Source organism: Cylas formicarius, unplaced genomic scaffold (genome assembly GCF_029955315.1).
Source record: "Cylas formicarius isolate icCylForm1 unplaced genomic scaffold, icCylForm1.1 PGA_scaffold_3__17_contigs__length_32017465, whole genome shotgun sequence".
In the NCBI taxonomy this organism is placed as follows: Eukaryota; Metazoa; Arthropoda; class Insecta; order Coleoptera; family Brentidae; genus Cylas; species Cylas formicarius.
Genome location: NW_026844326.1, coordinates 15,141,178 through 15,165,006, shown reverse-complemented (window position 1 = coordinate 15,165,006; position 23,829 = coordinate 15,141,178). Strand labels below are relative to the sequence as shown.

Here is a 23,829-nt window from a genome sequence, read left to right as displayed (position 1 = left end):
CCAAAAACGAACTCTTTTATTAAATACTTGCTCCGCTAGTGCCAAATAAATTCGTGACTCAATTGTCGTTTACCGCACGTGTTGCATAATTTACTATTTGCTACTCCCGTCTGTAAAATACCTAATTACCCACCGATCTAGCGTGCGGGAAGCGTCACTTTACCACGTCAATTTCGTTTCCCACGAATCCGAGCCATTTCGGACAATTCCGAGATTTTACCGCACGGATTTGGGAGCGATCGGATATTTTCGGAGATACTTCCCACGCTTTGAATTTTGACGTTTGTCAATTCTGACGCTAATGTCAGTGAATGTATTCGTGTTGTTTTGCGAAAATGTATCCAAAAACTAACGGTCGTAGAAAAAGTATAGTATGCAACACTTTCGCTAAACTTTTTAACTCACTCGTTTATTAAAAACTCGCTCCGCTGCGCTCCGCTCGTGTCAAATAAACTCGTGAGTCAAATGCCGTTTACCGTACTTGTTGCATAATATACTATTTCCGTTATATCGGAAATATGTGTCAATTTGTTTCTTTTAAAGGGATTCACGAAGGCCAAGATCCACATATATACTTCTGCCTAAAAAGCACAAAGGGAGGCAGTGCGAGGATCACAGGACAATCTGCCTGATGAGCCACGCATGAGAATGAGAATCATTTTCAACCGAATCCGTTTCAAATCCGACGATTACCTAGCCCGATCTCAGTACGAGTTCAGAAGAGTTACAGGAACAAGAGAAGCCACCCTTTGTCTAATCTTAATGGCCAAAAGATATTTCGAAGTGAGACGGCAACTCTATGTCTGTTTTGTGGATTATAAGAAACCCTTTGATTGCATACAACATCAAAAACTAATTGAAATTCTGCAAGAGATCGGGTTGGATGGTCACGATATAATTATGATAAGCAAGATCTACTGCAACCAAAAGTGATGCGTTCGAACAGTAGACGGTAACACTTCCTATATAAAGATCGAAAGAGGTGTCCGCTAGGGATATCTCCTTTCCACGTAAGTATTCCGATTATAGAAAATCAAACAATCATTAGCGGACCTCACCGAAGGAGCAAAAAATCAACACCACCCTTCAAAATGTAAAGAGCTACATATACTGGGGCAGAGAAATCGACCATCACCTTTACCATTCCCCACCTCTGTTAAATGGAGTAAGACTGGAGAGATGTGAGACCTGGACTTTACAGCGGGAGGATCACAGGAGGCTAGAAGCGTTTGAAATATGGCAATATAGATGAATGCTACGCATAGGCTGGACTATTAGAGCGACCAATATAGGAGTACTAGCTAGAATGGATACCCTCCCCCAGCTAACGAACACAACAAAAATCAGAAAAACAACTTATCTCAAGGGAATATTGAAGGAAGACGGGGTATAGGAAGAAAAAAGAAATCGTGGTTGAGAAACATACTAGACTGGACAGACACAGATGGTAACATCATAGTCCATCAAGCCCAATATAGACATGAATTTGCCGTGGTGATCGCCGACCTCAACAGAGACGGTAGCTAGGAGGAGGAGAAGGAAAGGGATTACCCAATATATTATTGAATTTTTTTCAATTCCTCAGTCATTTTTTTATGTATCATGTTTAATATCATGGCTAAGAATTAAATTATTCCCATATGAGAATCCTTTATTATTTCAAATAGTTAATTTTCTTTGTAGAGATTTTTCATTTTTGAAACATGTCATTGCATATGCAGAATTTGTGGTACGAATTGGGAAACATCAAACTGGTATTTGACAAATTGCTACATAATTTACATGATTACGACATTGATGAATAATTTATTCTCACCCTATTTACATCTAGTCAGCTAAATTATTTTTCAGAAAGTACGATTAATTTGAGCATCGTCTCGGGTTGATTTATATGGTTTCATTGCGCACGTCGGCCATATTGGCCGATAAATTTGAGGGTGCTGTGTAAAACTTGGCGAATGGTTTACAGAATTAAATGAAATGTTTCATTCGTTAATAGGTTATGAATTCTCTATGATTTTTACCCAAAATTCTTCCTCGCGGCACTGTTATTCTGACTGGACAGAAGGCATTATGAACAAATACCCACGAATTAATGCATTTTAATATGATATGGATTTTGAGAAAAAATATTCTAAATATTCTAACTGCTTTTTAATCAACTTAATCAGCTGCCAGTTGAAAAAATAAAACTTCCCATGTAATTTTTATACTCTTGGCTCCTTTGAATACTCCCCGGAGGATTCGTCTTAATCAAAACTCAAAATTACGTCGGGTTTTAATTAAACGCGTAGCGTAATATCGGAAAGTGTCAGGGTTCCATCGGTCCATTTCATTTTAACAGGACAGTATTGTAGCGTTAACATGGAGTTCCTTTAATGTAATCTGCAATTCCATTAGTTTCGATTGAGTTTGCAAAACTATTTGCGAATCAATAGCGGGCATTATATCTGTAGTTTTAAATACTAGTCGGTGTGGTTGGAGTAAAACACAAAGGAATTATTGCTTGTGAATGTTGGATCGGAAGGAGAGGAATTTTTGAATGCCATATATTTTACATGTCTGTCATCACCAGTCTCTTGTGAATAAACAAATTTTACCTTTAAATTGAGTGAAAATAATGTGTATCTCAAAATTCTTAAAAAAATTAAAAATTAAGTGCAGTTGGTTTATATTGACTATTTGATTGCCAAAGTTTTTTTAATTTTTTTAACTTTACACATTTTTCGACGATTGACGGTTATGAGATGGATCCATCGCTTTTCACATTTTTCGATTTTGAATAACGTGGCCCGTCATGGAACTGGTGAATCCGAGATCCCTAATATTTATATGAGTAGTCTCTAACATTAATGAATCAAAACAAATTCTTGCCGTAACGTTGGAGTAATTCAAGATCTAATAATTTCTTTAGTGTGTACTTTTAATAACCAATTCTTGAGAGCTCTTGTGGTCACTTTTCGTAGTTCCTGTTCATGAGGTTATTGTTTTTAATTCTTCTTCTCTTTGTGTAAGAAGATTGCGTTGCTTCCATTTCTCAATCGGAATCAGAAATCCATACTTACTCAACGGCAAATAAATCTAAGGACTTCAGATAACGGATTTTGTGAAAATTAATGAAAATTTTCAACTTTCCTAAAGCCAGAGGCAAAACTGAAAATTAATATTCCCCTTTTGTCCCGAGCATTGTACAAAAGCATTAAAATGGACTGTAAATTCCGCAGACTATCTTTTGTTTTCGGAACAGTAGACCGGCGCTTTAGAGTAGGTGTTATTAAAATTACAACAAAATTGAACGCAAATTTAATCCATTGATCACTAGATGGGAGTAATATTACGCCCAATTTTATAGCAAACGGAAAATACTCTTTTCTGTGGACGTTTCTCGTTTTTCCGCTTTTTTCACTCGCAATGAAACGATTTATAAAAATCGTGGCTACACGTGGCCACACAGGGTCGGACTGGTGACAGTTAATTAGCTTTTAATAAAACTTCCTAAGTGAGTTACGTCAAATTTGAGAGATTTTTTTTCTGCTTATTCTTTTTTGATTTAATATTTTTATGAAAATTATTTTATTGCTATACTATAGCTTAGGATTTTGTTTTAAATAAAATTTTTCATATATTTTTTAAATTTTGTGATACTTTGTTCATCCTCTTTTTGAGACTTTGACTTTGTTTAAGATAGACACAAGATATGAAGCAAGCAAATTGATTTTTAAAATTTCGTCTATCAGCCTCATTGCTTATAATCGCGTTCCCACGCGACAATTATTTTATGTAGGCTGATAGCAAAAATGCTGCAATACAGTGAAATTTGCAATGAATTTGGTTGTTTAAATTCTGAAGTGTCATTTAATGTGTACGTAAACAAATCTGAGACGTTTTCCATAGTCAGGTGAACTTATTTTCTTGCTTTGCGTGTTTCTGCTTGGTATTATCAATTTTAGTTTTCAAATAACTCTCAAAGGCATCGAATATGGGTTGCATTGTCTCCAAAAGTGTGTCAGATGTATTAGACCTTTAGTTTCAATGTAATGTGACTGAAGCATAATGTGATTTTTAGTTTACTTTATTCTGTCATACCACAGTTTGTAAAACTTGTGAAACTTGTGAATAGATACCGTTTCTTAACTTCAAAATTAGCAACAGCGCCAAGAACTGTTCAGTGAATATATATGAATAAGGTTAGGTGAGACTCAAATTTTAACTAAAATAAACTAGTGACTGGCACTTTTACGAAAAATTGAAGGAAATTCGTTTTAATGTTGAACGTATTCGAGTATGACACAATTCGAGTTATTCAATTCACCCGAGACATACGTACAAATCATTCTAAATGGAATATCTGATGAAGAACGTAAACAGTTTACAATTACCAGCCGTATTGTCACCCAACATTTTCACAATAAACTTGAACTAAACTTGAATGACAATGGCGTGATTCTTGTTTTTCTCTTATTCGTTTATATAAACTGGAGAATGAAGTATTCTCGTTGTTTGATTAATTTTTACCTATATGTGCTTACTGCAATTATTTATACATTATCATTTGGCTGTCAAACAATATATTTTTTAAAATAAAATTTATAACAATATAATTTATTTTTAAAACTCACAAAAACAGGCATAAAATACTCATATACATAGAAAATACATGTTTACCTTAATATGTACATTTAATCAATATTTTTAGGTTCATGAACAAGGGAGACATTTTCAAAAACTTAATAGATGTGTCCGCTTCTCAAAAAAAGTTTTTCGAAGGTTTTGGGCTGCTCCTTATCCCAACAACCTTTCAAAGGTGTATGTATGTAGCATCTAGTATATACGGAACTGTCAAGCAGTTACAGTTGAAAGAATTTGAAATAATAATAATCATAATAATCTTAATTATAAAACAAACTACAAACAGTATTCTATAAACAAGGAAGGAAAAAGACTAACTCTTCTACTGAGTACAGGCGCAAGATATTCCTTTAAATAATTTTAAATGCACATAAATTATCACATATTTTTAATTCTTTCGGTAAGAGGTTAAAAAATTGCAAATGGGATTCTATAAGAACTATTATATTTTGCATAAGGAACTCTAGAGTCGTCTTTAAATCTTGTATTCACTGAGTGATAATTACTGTTCCACACAAACCTGATGAATTTTGAAACACATAAACACAAATTTCAATAAACACATATCAAACACATATAGACCATACAATGTTAAAATATTAAATTTTTTAAAAGAGGTTTTGCAAGAAGTTGATTTTTAAATACCGGCCTTTTTCTGAACCACGAACCCATTTGTCGAATTAGTCGAAATTATACCATACCTAATTCTACTCTCAACATGAGCATAATAAATATTTAATATTTATGATTTTGTTAAAATATCTTTCAGGTTTTGTAATAAATAGATGTTGGCTCCCAACACCGATAGAAAAGAAGAGCAATGAGGTTTAAAATTCACGTTTTTATCTATGAATCTTCAGTATTTATGAGAGGCGAAAGGTTTTTACGTGACTTATAAAAGATGTTTTGAGTGATAACGTATAAGTCATTATCATTAACCCATGAGTTCATATCACTCAAAACCACGTTACATTTGTCTTCTAGACATGTACCACAGCTACTCATAGATCTCGTGAAGTCAACAGCAAACTTATTAAACGCTGTTTTTCGAATTCGTCCGAGGCACGCAAACTCTCTAAACCGACAATATACAAGAGGAAAAGTACTGATACTAATTGTTATCACAGGTGACTTCGACTTTTCCATAACATTATGTCGTGATTTACACAATCGAATGCACTGCTGAGGTCACAGAAGACCACAACAGGACACTCGCAGGACTCTATATAATTAACAATATCCTTTAAGAATAAATTAAGTTCTTGTATGGAGTATCTCCCACTTGAAAAACCGAAAATGTTATCGAATAGTAGTTTATTGTTTACAAGATACAATAAAAGTCGTGGCAAATATGCGTACTCATACGACTTCGAGAAAACCATGGTGACTGTAACTAGTATGAAATTATATATGTATAGCGTGTCCTGCTTAAGAACTGTCCACCCTTGTAAAATCTTTGTTTATTGGTTGATTTTGATAATTTTTTTTATGTTGAAAAATGCACTTAAACATTGTTTTGCTTCTTACTACAACTTCAACTTAAAGTCGTGACCAACTGAGACATTTAACAAAAGAGAGAGAATACTATCAGGGATTTAAAAAAATATAAATTGGCAACGAATTCTTATTTAGGAGTACTTAAAATCCAACTATGCCAATTTTTATAATGTTTCAATACAGGGTGTTTCAAATATCGTTTGCGCCCCGCTAAGGGATGTACATCGTTGTAAAAACTTTGATTACGGTTTGATTTTGATTTTTTGTTGTTGGATGGATCTCTCAAAACGCACTAAAACATTATGTTTCTGATTACATCATGAAGTCATATCTAACTGGGACTAATTTTTGATGTCAAATATTGAGAAGGACTATTAGAGATTTCTTTAATAATTAAGTGTCAACGAATTTTTATTCAAGATTACATAAAACCTACTAATAAATACTAATTTCCATGAAGTTTGAATACAGGGTGCTCGAAATATTTCGGGCGCCTCACTTAAGCATTACTCCTGTAGAATGTTTGTTTATGACTCAATTTTGATATTTCTTTTTTACTAGATAGACCCTACTAAACGGAAATAAAAGGGTTTTTTCGTATCGCATTGACTGAAAAAGTCATGGCTGACACAGTTTTTTGAAGCGGAAAATCGAGAAGTACTTTTAGAGATTTTTTCAAATTCAAAATGACAACAGATTTATTTTCAGGACTACCAATGACCAAAGTTTTTAATATTTAAAAAAAATTAATACTTAAAACCTTGTAAATGACGTTTATTTTGTATGTGATTTTAAGATCTTTCACTCACGAACTCTTAGTGCATTTTTGAGAGACCTATCCAATAAAAAAAAAACAAAATCGAACCATAAACAAAGATTTTGCAAGGGTGTACAGGTCTTAAATGGGACACACTGTATGTATGGTATTCTATTCACTATTAACGTAGCGGTATTTGGTATCAATCATATTTTAAGAAAGTTGCTACCTACGTAGTGAAAAACTTATTGATTTTTCTGAACCTTCGATCCCAAACTTTATTGCAACGAAAAATGTTCTTTCCCGTTTATGGGTATCAGATTTTTTATTCTTTCTCCGTCGAAACTTTTCTTATAACGTTCACAAACTGACAAGCATAACTTTCACGGTTGAGAACTTATCTCTTATTATTTTTTCTGATTACCCAATACTAATTATGTAAAGTTGAGATTTTATTTTATTTTTCTCTTTTTGGTGTATGGTTGATACGGTAATAATAAAAAGCAATCGCAAAAGATTTCTTCGTGAGCAAATATTGGAGTTTGTAACATATTTGTAACGGTTTAGTCCTTATCACATCCGGGACCAGTATATTCACCTCTTTCGTAGTCAGGAAGTTGATTTATGTATTTATTCTTTTCGTCGGAAGACCTTTTCGAAGCCGTCGTGACACTACCGTCAACCCCTAAGGTGTAGAGAAATGATCTATTAGCTTATTTTATACAAAAAAGGTTCCCATCCGTCAAATAAATCGGGGTAAGAAATTTTGGAAAATTCATTCTTGAGACACAGAGCGATATGGAGCAGGAAACGAACGTTATAAGTGATTACTGGATATTTTTGCTCCCCTTTAAATCATATTTTATTGTTACGGTAATTTGTCGTGTCGCGTCTTGCGAACTAATACACTTGCTAATGTTATTGAACTAAGCAACGTAATTGAACAGCTAAAAAAAAACAATATTCGAATTCAACTCTCTCTGTGCTTTAAGTTCATGCCACGTCTAAGTATAATTACATACTTAATTAAAAAATAATAACTTGGCCATATAAGCCAGAAAAATACTAGACTACATAATCATTTGACGATATGCTTTTGATCTAAAATGCACCGGCACAATACTTATGTTTCAACCATTTAGTAAAGATATAAAAGCCCTACGTAATGCTGATAATACAGGAACGTATGAAGCACCTAAAAAAATAAAATAAGGAGGCCCATTCAACATGCGCAGAAGCGAGATTTAAAATCTCGTATTTAGCCAATGACCTTGCGGCATTTAACGACCAAAATGGCCGCTGACAGATCAACAATAAGTTTGGATGCGGCGTTTTTAAAGGAGTTTAGTGTGTGGATATCACTGTTTAGAAAAAACATAGCGCAAAGTGGGTAAAAATCTCTACGAAAATATCAAGTATAGTCTGTTCATAGATATAAGAAAGTGACCAATTGCTTTTGAATCCAAGGGTGGTCAGTAACATACAATGCAACAGGATTATTACCTAAAGTTTCGGAATTTAAATTCAGGTAAAATTGTGGTCCGTAATAGAAAATAATTTTATACCTACCTGTGTTTAATATTCTTTGGTTTGGTATACTACTTAGTTTAAGTGTATTAGTAATCATTATTATTTCGTGTGTAATACAGCGTGTGTTGAATCGTGTGCGAATTATGCAAAATATGTGCGAGTCTAGTGTATCTTAGGAGATGCTCCCTCCCAAATGAAGAAAACACTATTAAGATTAAGGAAGTTATAAACAATGTTTATTTGACTCTCATTGAACGTGATGCCAGCAAGCAAGCATCTTTAGAAGAAACGGCCACATTGACGAAAATTCCAACATCAACTGTATGGAAAATTGTGAATAATCCTATTTCAGCGAGGAAAAAAACAAGCGATGGTGACATTTTCTCGAGTGTTGATGAAAGTGTTCAAGATATAATCCGGCGTAAAATTTACCAGTTATACGAGGAACAAAGCGTGCCTACATTAGATATCTTAATTAGGAGGCTTGAAAAAGATGAAATCGGTGTGAAATGTGGCAGAACTACCTTATGGAAGTGTATTCAACACATAGGTTTTAGATTTAAAAAATTGACAGGAGGCGAGTTTTAATGGAATCTTTTAGAATTCGGAAATGGCGACTGGAATATCTAGAAAAAATTATGATTTACAGAGAACAACAAAGACCAATTATTTACTTGGATGAAACCTGGTTCGACGCTTATGATACCCCAGAAAAGGGTTAGGTTGACTCAACTGATAAGTGTAAAACAAACGCGCCATCAAAAAGAGGTAAAATAATTAATATTTTGGATGGTGGTTCTAAAGACGGTTGGATTCCAAATGGACTTTCTCTGTCTGCGAAAAATATTAAAAATTCTTCTCTCATTGAACGTGGTGCCAGCAAGCAAGCATTTTAGAAGAAACGGCCACCTTGACGAAAATTCCAACATCAACTATACGGAAAATTTTGAATAATCCTATTTCAGCGGGAGAAAAAAGAAGCGATGCTGCAAATAATTGCAAATAATATAGAATAAATAATAATCAGAATAGCCGACGATAGCGATAGTGATATTCATATATTATGTGAATAATTTTAAGTAATTTAAGTAGGTAATAAAAATAATTTGTAATTTTATTTTAAAATTTATGTTACAAAGTCTAGATATATTTATCAAATACGTCTTTTTTAAAATTGGATATCATGATTTGGAAAAAGTTACTGAACTTGAACTGCAAAACATCTTGGATTGCAAAAATCGAACAAATGTAACCGCCAAACGGAAGTCCCTAGTGAGCATAGCTACGTGCAATTGTGAAGGAACTTAAATCGTACATTCCGTCTTTATCTAATCCGATAAATCGCTTAATGATAGTAAGATTCGTTGGCTAGGACTGACTCCAGGGTTATTTGCTAATTACACATAAGGCCCAGCAATTCAACGTTTCGCGATATTATTGGTCTTTATTGTTCCCGAGGCTGACTGCTCTAAAATTAATTGTCGACCATCTTACTTCAGATTTAGTGGCGGACATAAACAACGCTCAAGCGAGCGCGAATGAAAACAGGCATTAAAAGTAGAAGCAATAAAGTCGATGGATTCGCGGCTCTCGAGGTAACCGAATGTTCGAGTCATTAAAGCAAATCTTGAAGTTTGTATTAAACCGGGAAATTAAGTTTTAGGGGCGTTTCACCCTCGACGTTTAAAGCACGTTTATTTAATCTGCTGTGGATTGTTTACTCCGGTTATACCGTTAGTCTACTTGCGATATGTTGGCCGTAATTAATAAACAAACATTATGATGATCGATTAAAAACCAACCCAGTTTAAAAATTTATCTCGAAGACATGGTAAATTTTCTGAAGAGTAGAGGAATTTTGCCTAGACTGGCTACTACTAACTAATCCATTCGAAGGGGTTAATAGAATATCACACGAAGAAGCGCACAAGATATACCCCCTTAGGTATGAATATAAATGACTGCTCGCAGCGAAACTCTTCAACGAAGTTTAATTTTACTTTGCAACTAGGTCCTAGCACATTGTATTCAATAGTTTTTGGTAATTTTTGATAATCCAAATTCAAATACTTTCGCTGAACGTTAACAATTCCAAATTTGAAACGGGTAGAATCCCCTGATTTGTCGTCTTTTCCTGATTTTGAGGATTTAGGTTAGCAAGAGTACAACAAAAAAGTCATATTTATCACAGGATATTTTCATGAACGATGAAGCACTGAAACCGAGTATTCAAAATTATTATTATTGCGAATTCTGGCGAGTAGCAAATTAAATTTGAAACTATGGAGTATTGATAAGGAATTTAAAAATACTACAAAAATATACCCGATTTACTTTACAAGTCATAATTTTTGTTGTTTGGTTTTGGTATTGAATTTTATCGTTTGAGATTTGGCAGTTTTGCAGATATTCAACCGTTCCAGTATTTTTTACTAACCCGGTATATATAACCCGCTGCTTCTGGCGCATATTTCGAGCTCCATATCCCTGTGTTTTGCTATTTTCCTTCCTTATGTTTTTCCTACCATATGTTGACGCATTCCATCTAAATACGTAGTCTTTTCTTTCTGTTTCGGGGATAATACTCCATTGACCTTTCTGGTGATCTTTCCTCTCTCATTATTTTTACGTATCCATAGCATAGTAACTATCTTGATTCAATGTTGTTGATGCTGTCTTGTTCTTCTTATAATCTCCTCCATCCTTGATATTTGGCATGCCCTTCTCAAAAAGTCCATCTCCACTGTCTCGACCATTCTTTTTTCTTAAGTTACATTTGTTTGGATGGATATTTTATTTGTTGCCTTGTTGAACTCTCCTCTGTTTTCCTTTCTCTCAGTTTCCTAATTTCGATATAATGCTTCCTACACTTTTTAATTTCGCCTATTTGCGGTTCAGGAATTTCACTTGACTTTCTTAGTACAAATACACCTGAATTTATTAAAATAGGATATATCGGTTTGATTACACCATGATTGTAATAATTAGATAATAACAAAAGTTATTTATATGCAAGAAGATGTTTTTCAGAATAGTTCTTTTGTCAAGTGTCGATGAAAGTCGACTTGTTAAATTAAACTTAATACCAATGGAAATAAATGGAGCCAATATGACAATTGTCACATTTCCTAAAAACAGATTAAAATTATGTCGTTCACGGATAGGTCTGCAGCTTCTACAATTTTTACACATTTACTTCCTACACTTTCAACTTGACACCTATTTTACATTGCGGATTTGGGAAATCTGAAGAAGGGGCGAAAAAGAAAATGTAGGTCGCTACTACCTAAATTATGTATAATTAATCGAGCTTAAAGTGTCATTACGGTTGGCGTAAATTCTTGCCTTGCCGTAAATAATTCAAAAACAAAACTGGAAAAAGCTTTTAAAGAGCAAATGACGAAATTTCCTTTTATGAAAACAAAAATTTACTCGGCTTAACAATTGTCTTCTTATTTAAAAATTTGGATAATTTGGCAATTGTTACAATTTGCGATATAGCATGTAAGTCGAAATTTTTATCGACGAAGTTGCTTCTGTTGTTACAGGCTGCTGGAGGCACGACAACAGAGCAGCCGGTGGTAGTGCGGAGGGTAGCAAAGCGCAAAGGCGTTCGAGTTCCGGAATATCGGGCCGTTTCGGCGATTATGGGTGCGACACTCCGTGGGAACTTATAGAGTCTGCAGCTAGATTCATGAAATCAAAACAGAATGATAATGTAGAATTCGTACTTTGGACTGGGTAAGTAACTTTCTGTAGAATATTTATGTGGTAATTTCTGTATACCTATTTAAATAAAGCAACTTCGTTGCCTTTGTAGATGTGTAGAATGTTAAAGTTCGGCCAAGTATTTACCGTTTTTACAATCTTTTATAGTTTTGACTTTGGAATCATTTTAAAACCCGCCTGTTGTAAAGCGGATAGGACCATTATTTTCAGCACGTGTACCACAAGCAGGGCCGTATTTAAGGTGTTAGCCGACAAGAACTGTGCCTTGCGGACTGTTGTATTTTAAGAGTAGGGAAATTCTCTTTGATTAGACTGTTATATTAATTCATATTAGTGTGCTTGTTATAAATCTTCCTAAAATAGTCCCTACATAGATGAGTTGATTTCTATATATTAAAAACACATTAGAAAGCTTATACTGATTTCAAATTTAAAGGTTTAACATAATGACTCAAGCAATACAAAATCTTATGTAGGTAATTGATTTCTACTGGATGTTTTCCCAGTTTGCTATTGGTTGATTTGTGGGGGTTAGTGAAATCGAAGTATGCTGTCAGTTATATGAAACAGTATTTTCTTAGCCATCGAATATTCGGAGTTGTTTCTATTCCGTCTTGTGTTTGTAATTAGTAATTATCAACCTACTGCTATTAAATTGTCTTTCAAGACTCAGTATGCACTTTTACCGAGGTACCATATACATTTTATTACAATATATTTCTTACTGAATACTAACATCATTCAATTTTGTTAGTCACTTGCCATGTAAAGCAAAGAAAAAATTTGAGATTGTGGTCGACGACGTATTATCGTTGATAATGAATATCCGTCAAATTCAAATAGATCAAAAACGCGGACACATTTGCCCGTTGCTGCCAAAGTTATAATTTTAAACGTGTGTCTGTTTCTGAAATCGACATCTGGGGAAACTGGAGCAATAAAATTAAGGTCTGCGATTATTAAAACACCATATGTAGTTGTGAATGGTGCATGCACCATGCCGGAATAACGAGACGGTCGACATATCATGTTTATCAGAAGAATATTGTTTCAACAAATAAAACTTTACATGAAGAATTGTGTTGTGTTTTGAACAGTAACTGTTGCCAAGAGAAATCCAAGAAATTCGTGCTAAAACGTCGTCATCATATATTTAGATGAGGCGTGGTTTGATACCGTCAAGAGAGGATGGACTGATGGTAACAGGAGGAAATGTTCGTTACATGTGACAGTTTCGCGGGGCCAACGAATTACGTAGATAACGCTTTGCTGCTTTCTGCAAAAGATGTCAAAGAAGCAAAGGTTGACTACCACGAAAACATGACAGCAGACATCTTTGCTTCCCAATATCCCACCAAACAGTGTTGGACAACGCCAGAAGTCATTCAAAATTTTTTGCTTGAAATTGATTTGTATTTTGAAAATTCCCACACAAAAAGCAGTTATTGAAACGGGAACGTTTGAAAAGAAGTATTATATGGACAAGTTGGCCATGGAGCGACGATTCAAAGTTGTCAGTCTTCCACCACATTACGGCAATTCTAACCCGATAGATCTGATGTGGGGACAGTTGAAACGCAGTTTAAGAAGAAACAACACCTCGCCGAAATTTAGTTCTGGCGCAATACAATTAATTATAAGGGCAGTAGAAAAAATATCTGCTTGTAGTTGCAAAAAAATCTGTGGAACAAAATGTTTGTACAAGTCGAATAGTGACAGAATGAATTATTAATGTGGAGAACGAGTCCAGTGACGATAGTGGTTACCTTGATGTAGAATAACTTTTTTTTATATAAATAATCCAACATTGTTGTGTAGCTAAATTTACTCCTTCATTTATATTCATAATAAACAATTTAAAGTAAAAATACATTTTTCACTGCATGGACTAATAATAATCGAGGAACATTATACTTGTTCAAGTTGGATTTTGAAGCTTGGATTTGGAAATAACATTACCTAAATGTTTATTAAATGTCAGTGCTTTGTTGAATGTATTTCCAAAATCGTTCATGGTGTCTTTTTTTATAACTCGATGTTGACTTTGGAGCTTGTGGAAAGATATATGTTTGCATTTTCTCGCATTGAAGCGCAGGTAATCAATATTACACCATACCACGAATTTGTCTAGTTCACCTTTAAATGGTTGAGTTGTATTGTCAACAGTGCAGAACTTTTTCAAATAATCTGCATACATCAAGCTGTGTGCTCGTTTTGAAGTAGCTAACGATACCGCTGATTCACAGCATTGAACGATATTGGAAAGACTTGAATCTCATTACTATATCAATCAAAGTAATAGGAATGAATATACCGTGTCTACATTTCGACCAATTAAGGGAGAATAGAACATTTCCATATTAAGTGTGTTATAAAATGTTTTCAACACCAAAGAATTCAATTCAATATCCTAAAAATTATAAACAAAAAATTCCCAACTATTAATTTTACTTATGAAAAGGTCTTACCTTGATGGTGAAAAATACGAATAGATATACGTTTATGACATATTAATCAATTCATTGTCATCAATCAACATTTGCAGCCTTCCAGTTCATGGGGTGTAAATAGATCAGCTTTCAATTTAGTAAACGACGTGTTTGCGATAAAATGAATCGCATTACTTCTATAGCTAAAATTAATTGATATACTACGAAAAGCAATGTTGAACATTTCAGACACAGGCGATAAAGTGAAGACATGTTGCATTTAAAAATTAACTTGAAGTCCTTCAAATTTTGGAAAACTCCCTCAATAAATGTGTCCGTCTTAAAATTATATGTAAACATTCTATAATTTCCTTTCCTTCATGGTGAAGCATTCCACTTCCTCCGGTAGAGGTTGATCATTTTGCTTTAAGTAAAAAACGTATTTTTGATTAAATGAATCAGATCAAATCTGCAACTAAGTTTAATAGATATTTCACTTTTTAGCATGGTTGAAAATATGTTCTATGAACTCCCATAAAATCCGATAGTAACTTAAAATTGATGAAACTCTAGCAATATAATTTAATTTTTTTTTTCTATGAAGCACCACTGTTTCCTTAAAGATCGGGGGATCAATTTAAGAACGCAACGAACCCAAAAACTAGAACGTACACGCCGTATTTCACAAAGTTGCAGGATGTTATAGCTGCCGGTCTCTATTAAATAAAGTTTGATGTAATGGAAAAATGTTTGATGTCGTTAGATCCGGACTCTTTCATAAGTATCTTTATATTGAAATGTCTTTCCCTGTGGCTACGCGGAATATTCGAGTAATATTTCCGCATTGGAAAAGTTTCATCGAGCGAAAAGCACTGACGTTTATCTAAATTTTTCAGAGTAATGGAATTTAAGTTCATATGAGTTCGGAATCGAATGATCTTTTTGAGGCGACATTTTTGTTAGCGAAGCTGCATTTTCAAAGACAAAAAATACAGTACCTTGGTAGCTAATGAAAACTTTTCGCTCGAATTTTGCTAATTGTGAAGCAAAAATGTTTAAAGGAAAGTTATTTTTACCATTGAAATTCTTCGTAAACATGTTAAAAAAATAATCTTGCACATTAATTGCAAATTAGCGGTTTCCGAAGTATAAACTAAAACATATTATACAGTCCAAAGATTTTTAATTTAATTATAATTTCCAATTACACTTTCGTTTTGTGGTTGACATGGAACATCTAATGGATACTAGTGAATTAGAATATATACATGACCTACAAAAATACAGTTAATCGTGTAACAAGCTTCTTATACACTTTTTAATAATTTATTAGTCTCTACTACAAAATCCCAAATTTATATCAAACCTTCTGAAAGACATAGCTAATTTGCCAAAATGTAGCCAAATCTGAAGGACGTAGAAAAAGTATACTATTCAACACGTTGATAAACTTCTTCAATCACAAGTTATTTACCACTCACTCCGCTGTGCTCCGCTCGTACCAAATCAAACTCTTGATCACAATAGCATTTATCTAACTTGATGCATAGTTTACTAATAAATGCAGTTTTTAATGTACCAGTTTCTATGATATGATTAGATGACAATGTTATACCAAATGCAGCTCAAAGTAGCCATATAGTTAGTGGTGGTAACTGTGAAGTTATGAATGAACTTTACTCTTGCCACAATCTTGTAATTTTTATGTATAATCATAAAGTACAATCTTATCGAAAATCTTAGCAAAGTGTAATATGCAGATGAGTAGTTGTAAAAACCGCTGTGAGTTAAATTTTTAGTAGTAAATAAAATAACTTTTAATTACAACTTCAATTGTACAAAACTCAAAGCATTTTGCAGATATATGTTGAGAAATAACATTATCTCATTGAGACAAGTTCATTAGCTTCGCTGTAGAAAGTAATTACGATGTAGATGTCATCACGCATTATGTTCAAATTCATTAAACTTTGTCACGGATTTTAATGGATCTGCATGTGTTCTGCATTCATCACATCTTGAACTGAAGTGGCTTTTACTTGATGAAAATCCATTTAAAAAAATAAATAAGAACTAAAAGTTCAGATTTTCACGAAATTATATATTTTTACATAACAATTGTTTCGACAACACCGTGTCTTTATCAAATGTACATTTGATAAAGACACGGTGTTGTCGAAACAATTGTTATGTAAAAATATATAATTTCGTGAAAATCTGAACTTTTAGTTCTTATTTATTTTGATTCATCACATCACTCATGAAAGCTATTATTATTAAATGGCAATGTTTAATAGAAAAAGTTTTGTATAGGAGGGTATATACCGGGTGACACAAGAAAGTGGCAACTTTCTATAACTTTTAAACGGTTTGAGATCTCGATTTGAAATATGGAAAGGTTAATATAGGCTGAATGTCCAATTTTTGCATTTCCAGTTTGAGCGGTAGTGGTAGAACCTATATTTTCTGCACTTTTGGATCAGGAGATCATTCTATGTTGGATATTACGGTCTTTCTCTTTTTTTTGTTTTTTTCTTTTAATTTTTATTTAATGTTTCAAAATTGTGTCTAGGAGGCTGTGACTATCATGTGTCTAGGAGGCTGTGACTATCATATCTTTTACCGGGTCACCTGATCATGGGAAAAATTGTAAATGAAACTTTTCTTTATTTGTCTAATAGCAAAAGCGTTTAATACAATGAACTATTAATTTTTTGGGATAACCTAGGATAAAATATTACTTAGGTGGCTTTGCGATCTTCCCAATTTGACTTCAAATTAACTTTTAAATGCAACATGTCTCCACTTTATCGCCTGTGTCTGAAGTTTTCAACATTGCTTTTCGTAGTATATCAATTAATTTTAGCTATAGAAGTAATACGATTCATTTTATCGCAAACACGTCGCAAAATGTAGAAGTAATTCTCGACGAGCTCATGCAGTGGAAAGAAGAAAACGGATTAGTATTTAAAAAAAAAATAAAATTCCAAAGAGAGTTTCTTCTGAGATTAAACGATTAGAATTTTTTGTTGAAAGTGTTTTATTATAGTAAAAAGTTTATGTGCTTTTGGAATACTGAGATACAGTCAAACACTAACGTAAGTATTGTATGTATACGTACGTCATAAGCTACAAGCATTTTTTTCCTTAAATTCAGAAGAACAAGAGAATAAAAATACCTCTTACAAAACTTCTGGATTCCTACTGCGTCGGTTTTTGCTGAGTCGAACTTGCTGACGTTTCGCCAATCAGCCTGTTGGCTTCTTCAGAGCTTCAGTTCGACTCAGCAAAAACCGACGCAGGAGGAATCCGTAAGTTTTGTTAAAAGTATTACAGTAGCCTGTGGAAGTTTCTTTGAAAAATTAATAGAATAGAAATATTTTTTTTCTTTTCAAATCTGTCACTTTTTGGGATAATTCAACACAATATTTTGAAAATCTTATAAAGAAAGAAAAGAAAATAAAACCTCAACAATGTCAAACCTCACATTCATTACTTTACTAATAACCAATTTATTTTAAGATAAAACTTTCATAGAATGTTTTCAAAATGTCCTCCTTATTGTAAAGAAAGAATGTGCAGGAAGGCGATGTGTCGGATAGCATGCTGCATACAATGCACGGGCCTGTCGAGAGTTTTTTCTGCATTCCCCGTATATCAGAAACATATCAACTTTTTCTCCATTTGCAGTTTATTTTTTTCCATGATAATCCAATACGACAAAATCGATAATCCGATAAAATTGTACAAATTGTCAGAATTTTCGACCATGCCGACTTGATGAATAGATGCAAAACCACCTAAATAATATTTTGGTTTTTTAAAAATGTATTTATTTATTTGTTTTTTTTTTCTTCCCGTGAGCTTATTTTTTAAAGGATATTGATAATTTCGATGTCAAAATTTTGCAAAAACAAGTACCGGTTTTAAAAAGTTTCTGTTCCCATTAGGGTGCTATTTAAAAAAACTAGGTAATCCTAAAAAATTAAGTAATGAAAAATTTCATTTACAATTTTTCCAATGATCAGGTGACCCGGTCAATATTATTCATGATGGTCACAGCTCCCTAGACACAATTTTCAAAATTAATAAAAATTTAAAAAACAACAAAATTGAATGATCTCCTGATTCCAAAGGTGCTAAAAAATATAGCTTGTGCCATTTAAAATTCGAAAGTGACTGTCGTTTCCGCTAAAACCGGACATATTGTCAAAAAATATATTAACCCTTCGAAATGTCAAATCGCTATCTCAAGCCGTTTAAAAGTTATGGAGTGTTCCCACCTTCTTGTGTCACCCGGTATACTTTACCAAGGGATTGGATCTCCCTTGATTGACTTTTCAAACCGTGAAATAACCAAAACAATTATTTTAATCAAGGCAATGATATTCTTAAGAAAAATGCATATAATATCCCCCATCAAAATTGACACAAAATTTTCGTTGTGATTTGAACAATTTCCCGTTTTTAAAATGTTCAGCTTAAATTTTGTGTCGAATCATACGTTTCGCAACGTGGAACTCGACATTATTGAGGAAATTTAAATTGCATTTGTCGAATTTTCAGCTCAAATAATCAGCAATTAACTCGCGTTTCTCATTAAACTCTACATCAACGCTTATTAGAGAACGTGAACGACGAAAACCAAACAGACATACGGATAATTCGGTTACGGTTTGGCAGACTAACAATGGGCAGTTTTCATTTTTCGTCGGCGACGAGGCAATGACTGCCCCACAATCCTCCCCCACACACGTAACGCGATTACTCGCGTTATCTTTTTACCTCTCCAAAAAGAACTTATGGAATTTTTCCCGGCAAGGATACAGGTAGTCTCGAGGGGACAGTTTGCTTATGGTCGAGCGGAACAAAGAAATTGGTAAAGTTTCGGAGAAGGGGGCGGAGACCCAAAGAAAAAGTCGCGTGCGTTTTGATGTAATTGAGGATCTTACGGAACAGTTTGTCGTATTAATCTTGGTCGTATTTGAACTGGCGTTGTTCAAATTTATAAATAGGATTATTTCTTCAATGTATATAGAAAAAGTTTATTTTTGTGTTTGTGTAAAAAGCATTACAGTAGCCTGTGGAAGTTTCTTTGAAAAAAAAAAACAATTAAGTTTCTTTTTGTGTGCTCTCAAATCGAATCAAGGAACGTTTAATTAAAAATATCATACTTTGGTTAAGTAACACATTTTAACAGTAACTAAAATGGATTTTCTCGAAAGCAGATCATTAAATAGGTGACATCTTTCATATATAAGTGCATAAAAGTGGTGAAAGCGCAACGGCTGAACGCGAAAAGGAGGAAGAGGTTTTTGGAAAAGTCCACGTCCATGAAATTATTACTTAAGCGCTTTACTAACTGCTAGTATTGCATTTTTAACAATTTTTAAAATATCTTTAAATATCTCCATGTATGATTGGGTAATTTAGAGAAGGGAGTAGAAACACATTTTTAAAATGTTTTCGGCCAATAAGAAGAGCTAATAATTAAACCAAAACCACCAAGAGGGGATCACTAGCAAGGTACTAAAAATTGGGCCAATACTTCAAAATATTTGGTGTTTTTTTTTGATAATTTTTTTCAAAACTTTCAGATTGTCATGTCTTCTAGTTGCTATTATTTTTGAAATTGTTTTTATTATATTTTTATATTAAAAAACATATTTCTCTGACTTCGATGTGTATATTAGAACTGCTACTGATTTTTGTAAATACAATACAATCGAGCCAATGATAAAAAATTAGGCAAAACTTGCCGATTCTTCATGTGCGTTTAGAAAGTGACACCCTTACAATGTACATTTGGGATATTTTTCATGTTATTTTTTAATTTTTGTATTCTTGAACAGTTTTGAATTTCCAAGAAGTACTGGTAGACCATTTCGTAGGTTTTCAAATATCAGATTACAGCCAATATAATTGTTTTTGGTTCGCTTTTACGGACGAAGTACGCTTGGGAGCAACGGTTCCCTTTAAGAACATTATTATGTTTTAACGAGGTGTTTAGTTTTAAGTTCTAGTATTTAAAGAAACGGTGATTGTGAAACTATTTCTTGGGTGTTTTAAAATTACGATACAATAACAACATTTTCTTTATGGGTGTATCATGCGCATTTCACAAAATGCTGAGCGTGCAAGTTTTGCTGGAATGCTCAACCTGGATATTGACTAGAAAAGATGTGTTCTCAATATTAAATTTGTTGCGTTTATATTCGATATTTCCATATCATTGCAGGGTATTTTAAAAAAACATTTGCTAATTCCTGCAATAAATAAAATATTAAAAATTAAAGTTAGTTTTTTTTAATGAAGAGGTGTCCAAAATTGTCTCCTTTCTAAAACACGGCTCCATTAAAGAGGCCCCTAGAAAAGTTGGATTGGGTCATAAAACTTAGTTGTTTCTGAAGAAGTCATTATTCCTTCATGAAAATTGCTTAAAATAATTGATTTTAAGTAGCTTTTTTTACTTTGAACAGGAGGACGTATTTTTTTTTTGAAAATCTGATAAATCTTGAATAACGTTACCAAAAAAAATTTTATGAATATGTTCTATGAAGTTGCATAAAAATCCGATAGTACCTTATAATTTATGAAAACACTGTTTCTTTAAAAATCAGGGGATCAATTTAAAAACGCAGTGAACCCTAAAACTAGAATGTACACGCCGTACTTCACAAAGTTGCAGAATGTTATAGCTGCCGTTCTATATTAAATAAAGTTTGATTTAATGGAAAAATGTTTGATGTCGTTAGATCCGGGCTCTTTCGTAAGTATAATTATATTGAAATGTCTTTCCCTGTGGCTACGCGGAATATTCGAGTAATATTTCCGCAAAAGATTCATCGAGCGAAAAGTACTGACGTTTATCTAAATTTTTCAGAGTAATGGAATTTAAGTTCATATGAGTTCGGAATCAAATAATATTTTTGAGAAGGCATTTTTGCGAGCGAAGCTGTATTTTCAAAATACCACTTGGTAGCTACTGAAAACTCTTCAATCGAATTTAACTAATTGCGACGCAAAACTTTTTAAAGGAAAGTTATTTTTACCTTTGGAATTCTACGTAGACATGTTAAAAAACCGAATCACGCATTTTAGTTGCAATTTAGCAGTTTCCGAAGAAGTTTAATTTAAGAATAATTTCCAATTGCAGTTTCGTTGTGTGTTTGTTATGGAACATGTAATGTATATCTACAGTTAATCGTGTAACAAATCTTTACTAATTTATTACTCACTGCTATAAAATACCATACTTTGTACGTAACAAACCTGCAAAAATGAAAAGACTTCTTCTGTCACTCGTTTATTGACTACTCGCTTCCTTGTGCTTCGCTCGTGCTAAATCAAACTCGTGGTCAAAATCGCATTTATCTAACTTGTTGCATAATATACTATACTTTAGATGATACGATTAGATGAAAATGATATACGAAATACACCTTAAAGTAGCATTACAGTTATTGGTCGTAACTGTGTAGCTGTGAATGCAATTGTCTCTTGAAACAATATTGTAATTTTCATGTATAATCGAGAACTACAACCCTATCGAAAATATTAGCACAGTTAAATTTAGAGTAAAAAGGTATAGTCGTTAATAAAAAAATTATAGTGTTTTCAATTTTACCAAATATAAAATTTGTTGCGTATATATTCCCAGACCATTGCAGTGTATATACGGTTGATTTTAAAAAACATTTTTAGTGTTTTTTTTAATAAACGCTTGTTCAAAACTGTCTCCATTCCAAAACACGGCCCCGTAAAATGGGCCCTTAGAAAAAATTGGATTGGGTCATAAAAATTACTTAGTTGTTTGTGAAACAGTCATTATTTTCTCATGAAAATTACTTAAAATAATTGATTTTAAGTAGTTTTTTTGAACAGAAGGACCTATCGGAAAATTGAATAAAAATTTAAAAAGATTGCCAAATTTTTTTTATTAACAATAAACAAGTCCCATTTATTTAAACATCCTATATATACAAACAAACGCGCGATCGATTCTTGTTGCCCTATTTTTAAATAGTATATTGACCAACTTTGTGCGTATAATGTTTAACAGGGATAATATGGAACAAATACGACAAATTGTGATTAACGATTGCAAATTTTGGGACCTCACAATATTTCCACAAAAGAAATGAGGTAAAATCGCCATGAAACTGTAACGAAAAGTATTGTCATCTGCCGCGCGCATAACTTCTCATCAATAGGAGTGCGAACCCCGGAACTGTCGAGACGGGACATTTTTTTACCCTGTTATGAATAATTTCGCCTCAAGAGACGGGCAAATACATACATTTTATTTTAACCGGGCGTCGCGGTAATGTAGTCTGTCCTGGAGGGACACGGTATCCTCCTCTATTTTAGCACACTCTCTGCGATTTATACGTAAACTTTCGAACATAAAATAAAGTTAAGTGAAAACTTCGCTGTTTTCATTGTGGGCCGGAGTAACATGGAGCTGACCCTCCATGTAATAACAGCGACGTCGTTAGAACGCCGCGTCCATTACGGACCATTAGGAGGGGGTTCTTTACTCGAAGTTAAACGAGACTCAACTTTTTAAAAAGTCAATGTAATTGAAACTCATTATTTTCAATTATTTGTACCTACTGTGTTTTTGTGATTAATTTCGGAGATACAATGCTTTTAAATCAAAAATTGAGTTATGAATTATCTCCATTAATTAAGAAGGTTATTATGGTATAATAATTAAAATTGGTTGTTCTTGGTTTCTTAACATGACAATTACGTGACTCTTCGGACATTGCTCTTATACGGAGCTAGTTTTAACGTACTATTAAGATGAATCGAATGATATTTTTTTATCTGTCGACTTATGCTTGAAATATGACCACAATCTGAAAGAATGTTCAATTTTTCTTAAAAAGGTTTCTATTGTCTAGGCCGTCTAAGTCTGTGCTGTACTGGAAGCGATAAAAGTTTTGGTAATAGTAATAAAAAAAACTCAAAATGCTGGGATTGCCCAGCACCTACTTCAATAAATTTTAAAATATACTTTTTTAAATGTCTTTCAATCTTAAACAAAATTTCTCTATTATTTCTAAGCGTGTTCGCAGCTCCCTGTATTTTCTGAGACGAATTAACTTCTTCAGCATATGTCTAATCCCTTAAGTGTTATTAAGTATTCAGAGGTCCAGAGGGGTTAATTCTGGACTCCCCGGTGGCCACATAAATTCACTTGCACTTCCAAGTCACCGATGAGGAAACTGCTCATGGAAATATTTTGTCTTG

General features: G+C 33.3%; 1 protein-coding gene across 1 annotated transcript in view; it reads left to right on the top strand.

Moving 5' to 3' along the window:
- LOC132699644 (acid sphingomyelinase-like phosphodiesterase 3b) overlaps positions 1-23,829 on the top strand; it is a 77,885-nt gene that overhangs the window by 19,103 nt on the left and 34,953 nt on the right. Inside the window, exon 3 of the mRNA XM_060666480.1 lies at positions 11,962-12,154. Within this exon, the coding sequence (XP_060522463.1) occupies positions 11,962-12,154 (193 nt within the window). The remainder of the gene's footprint in view (positions 1-11,961; positions 12,155-23,829) is intronic.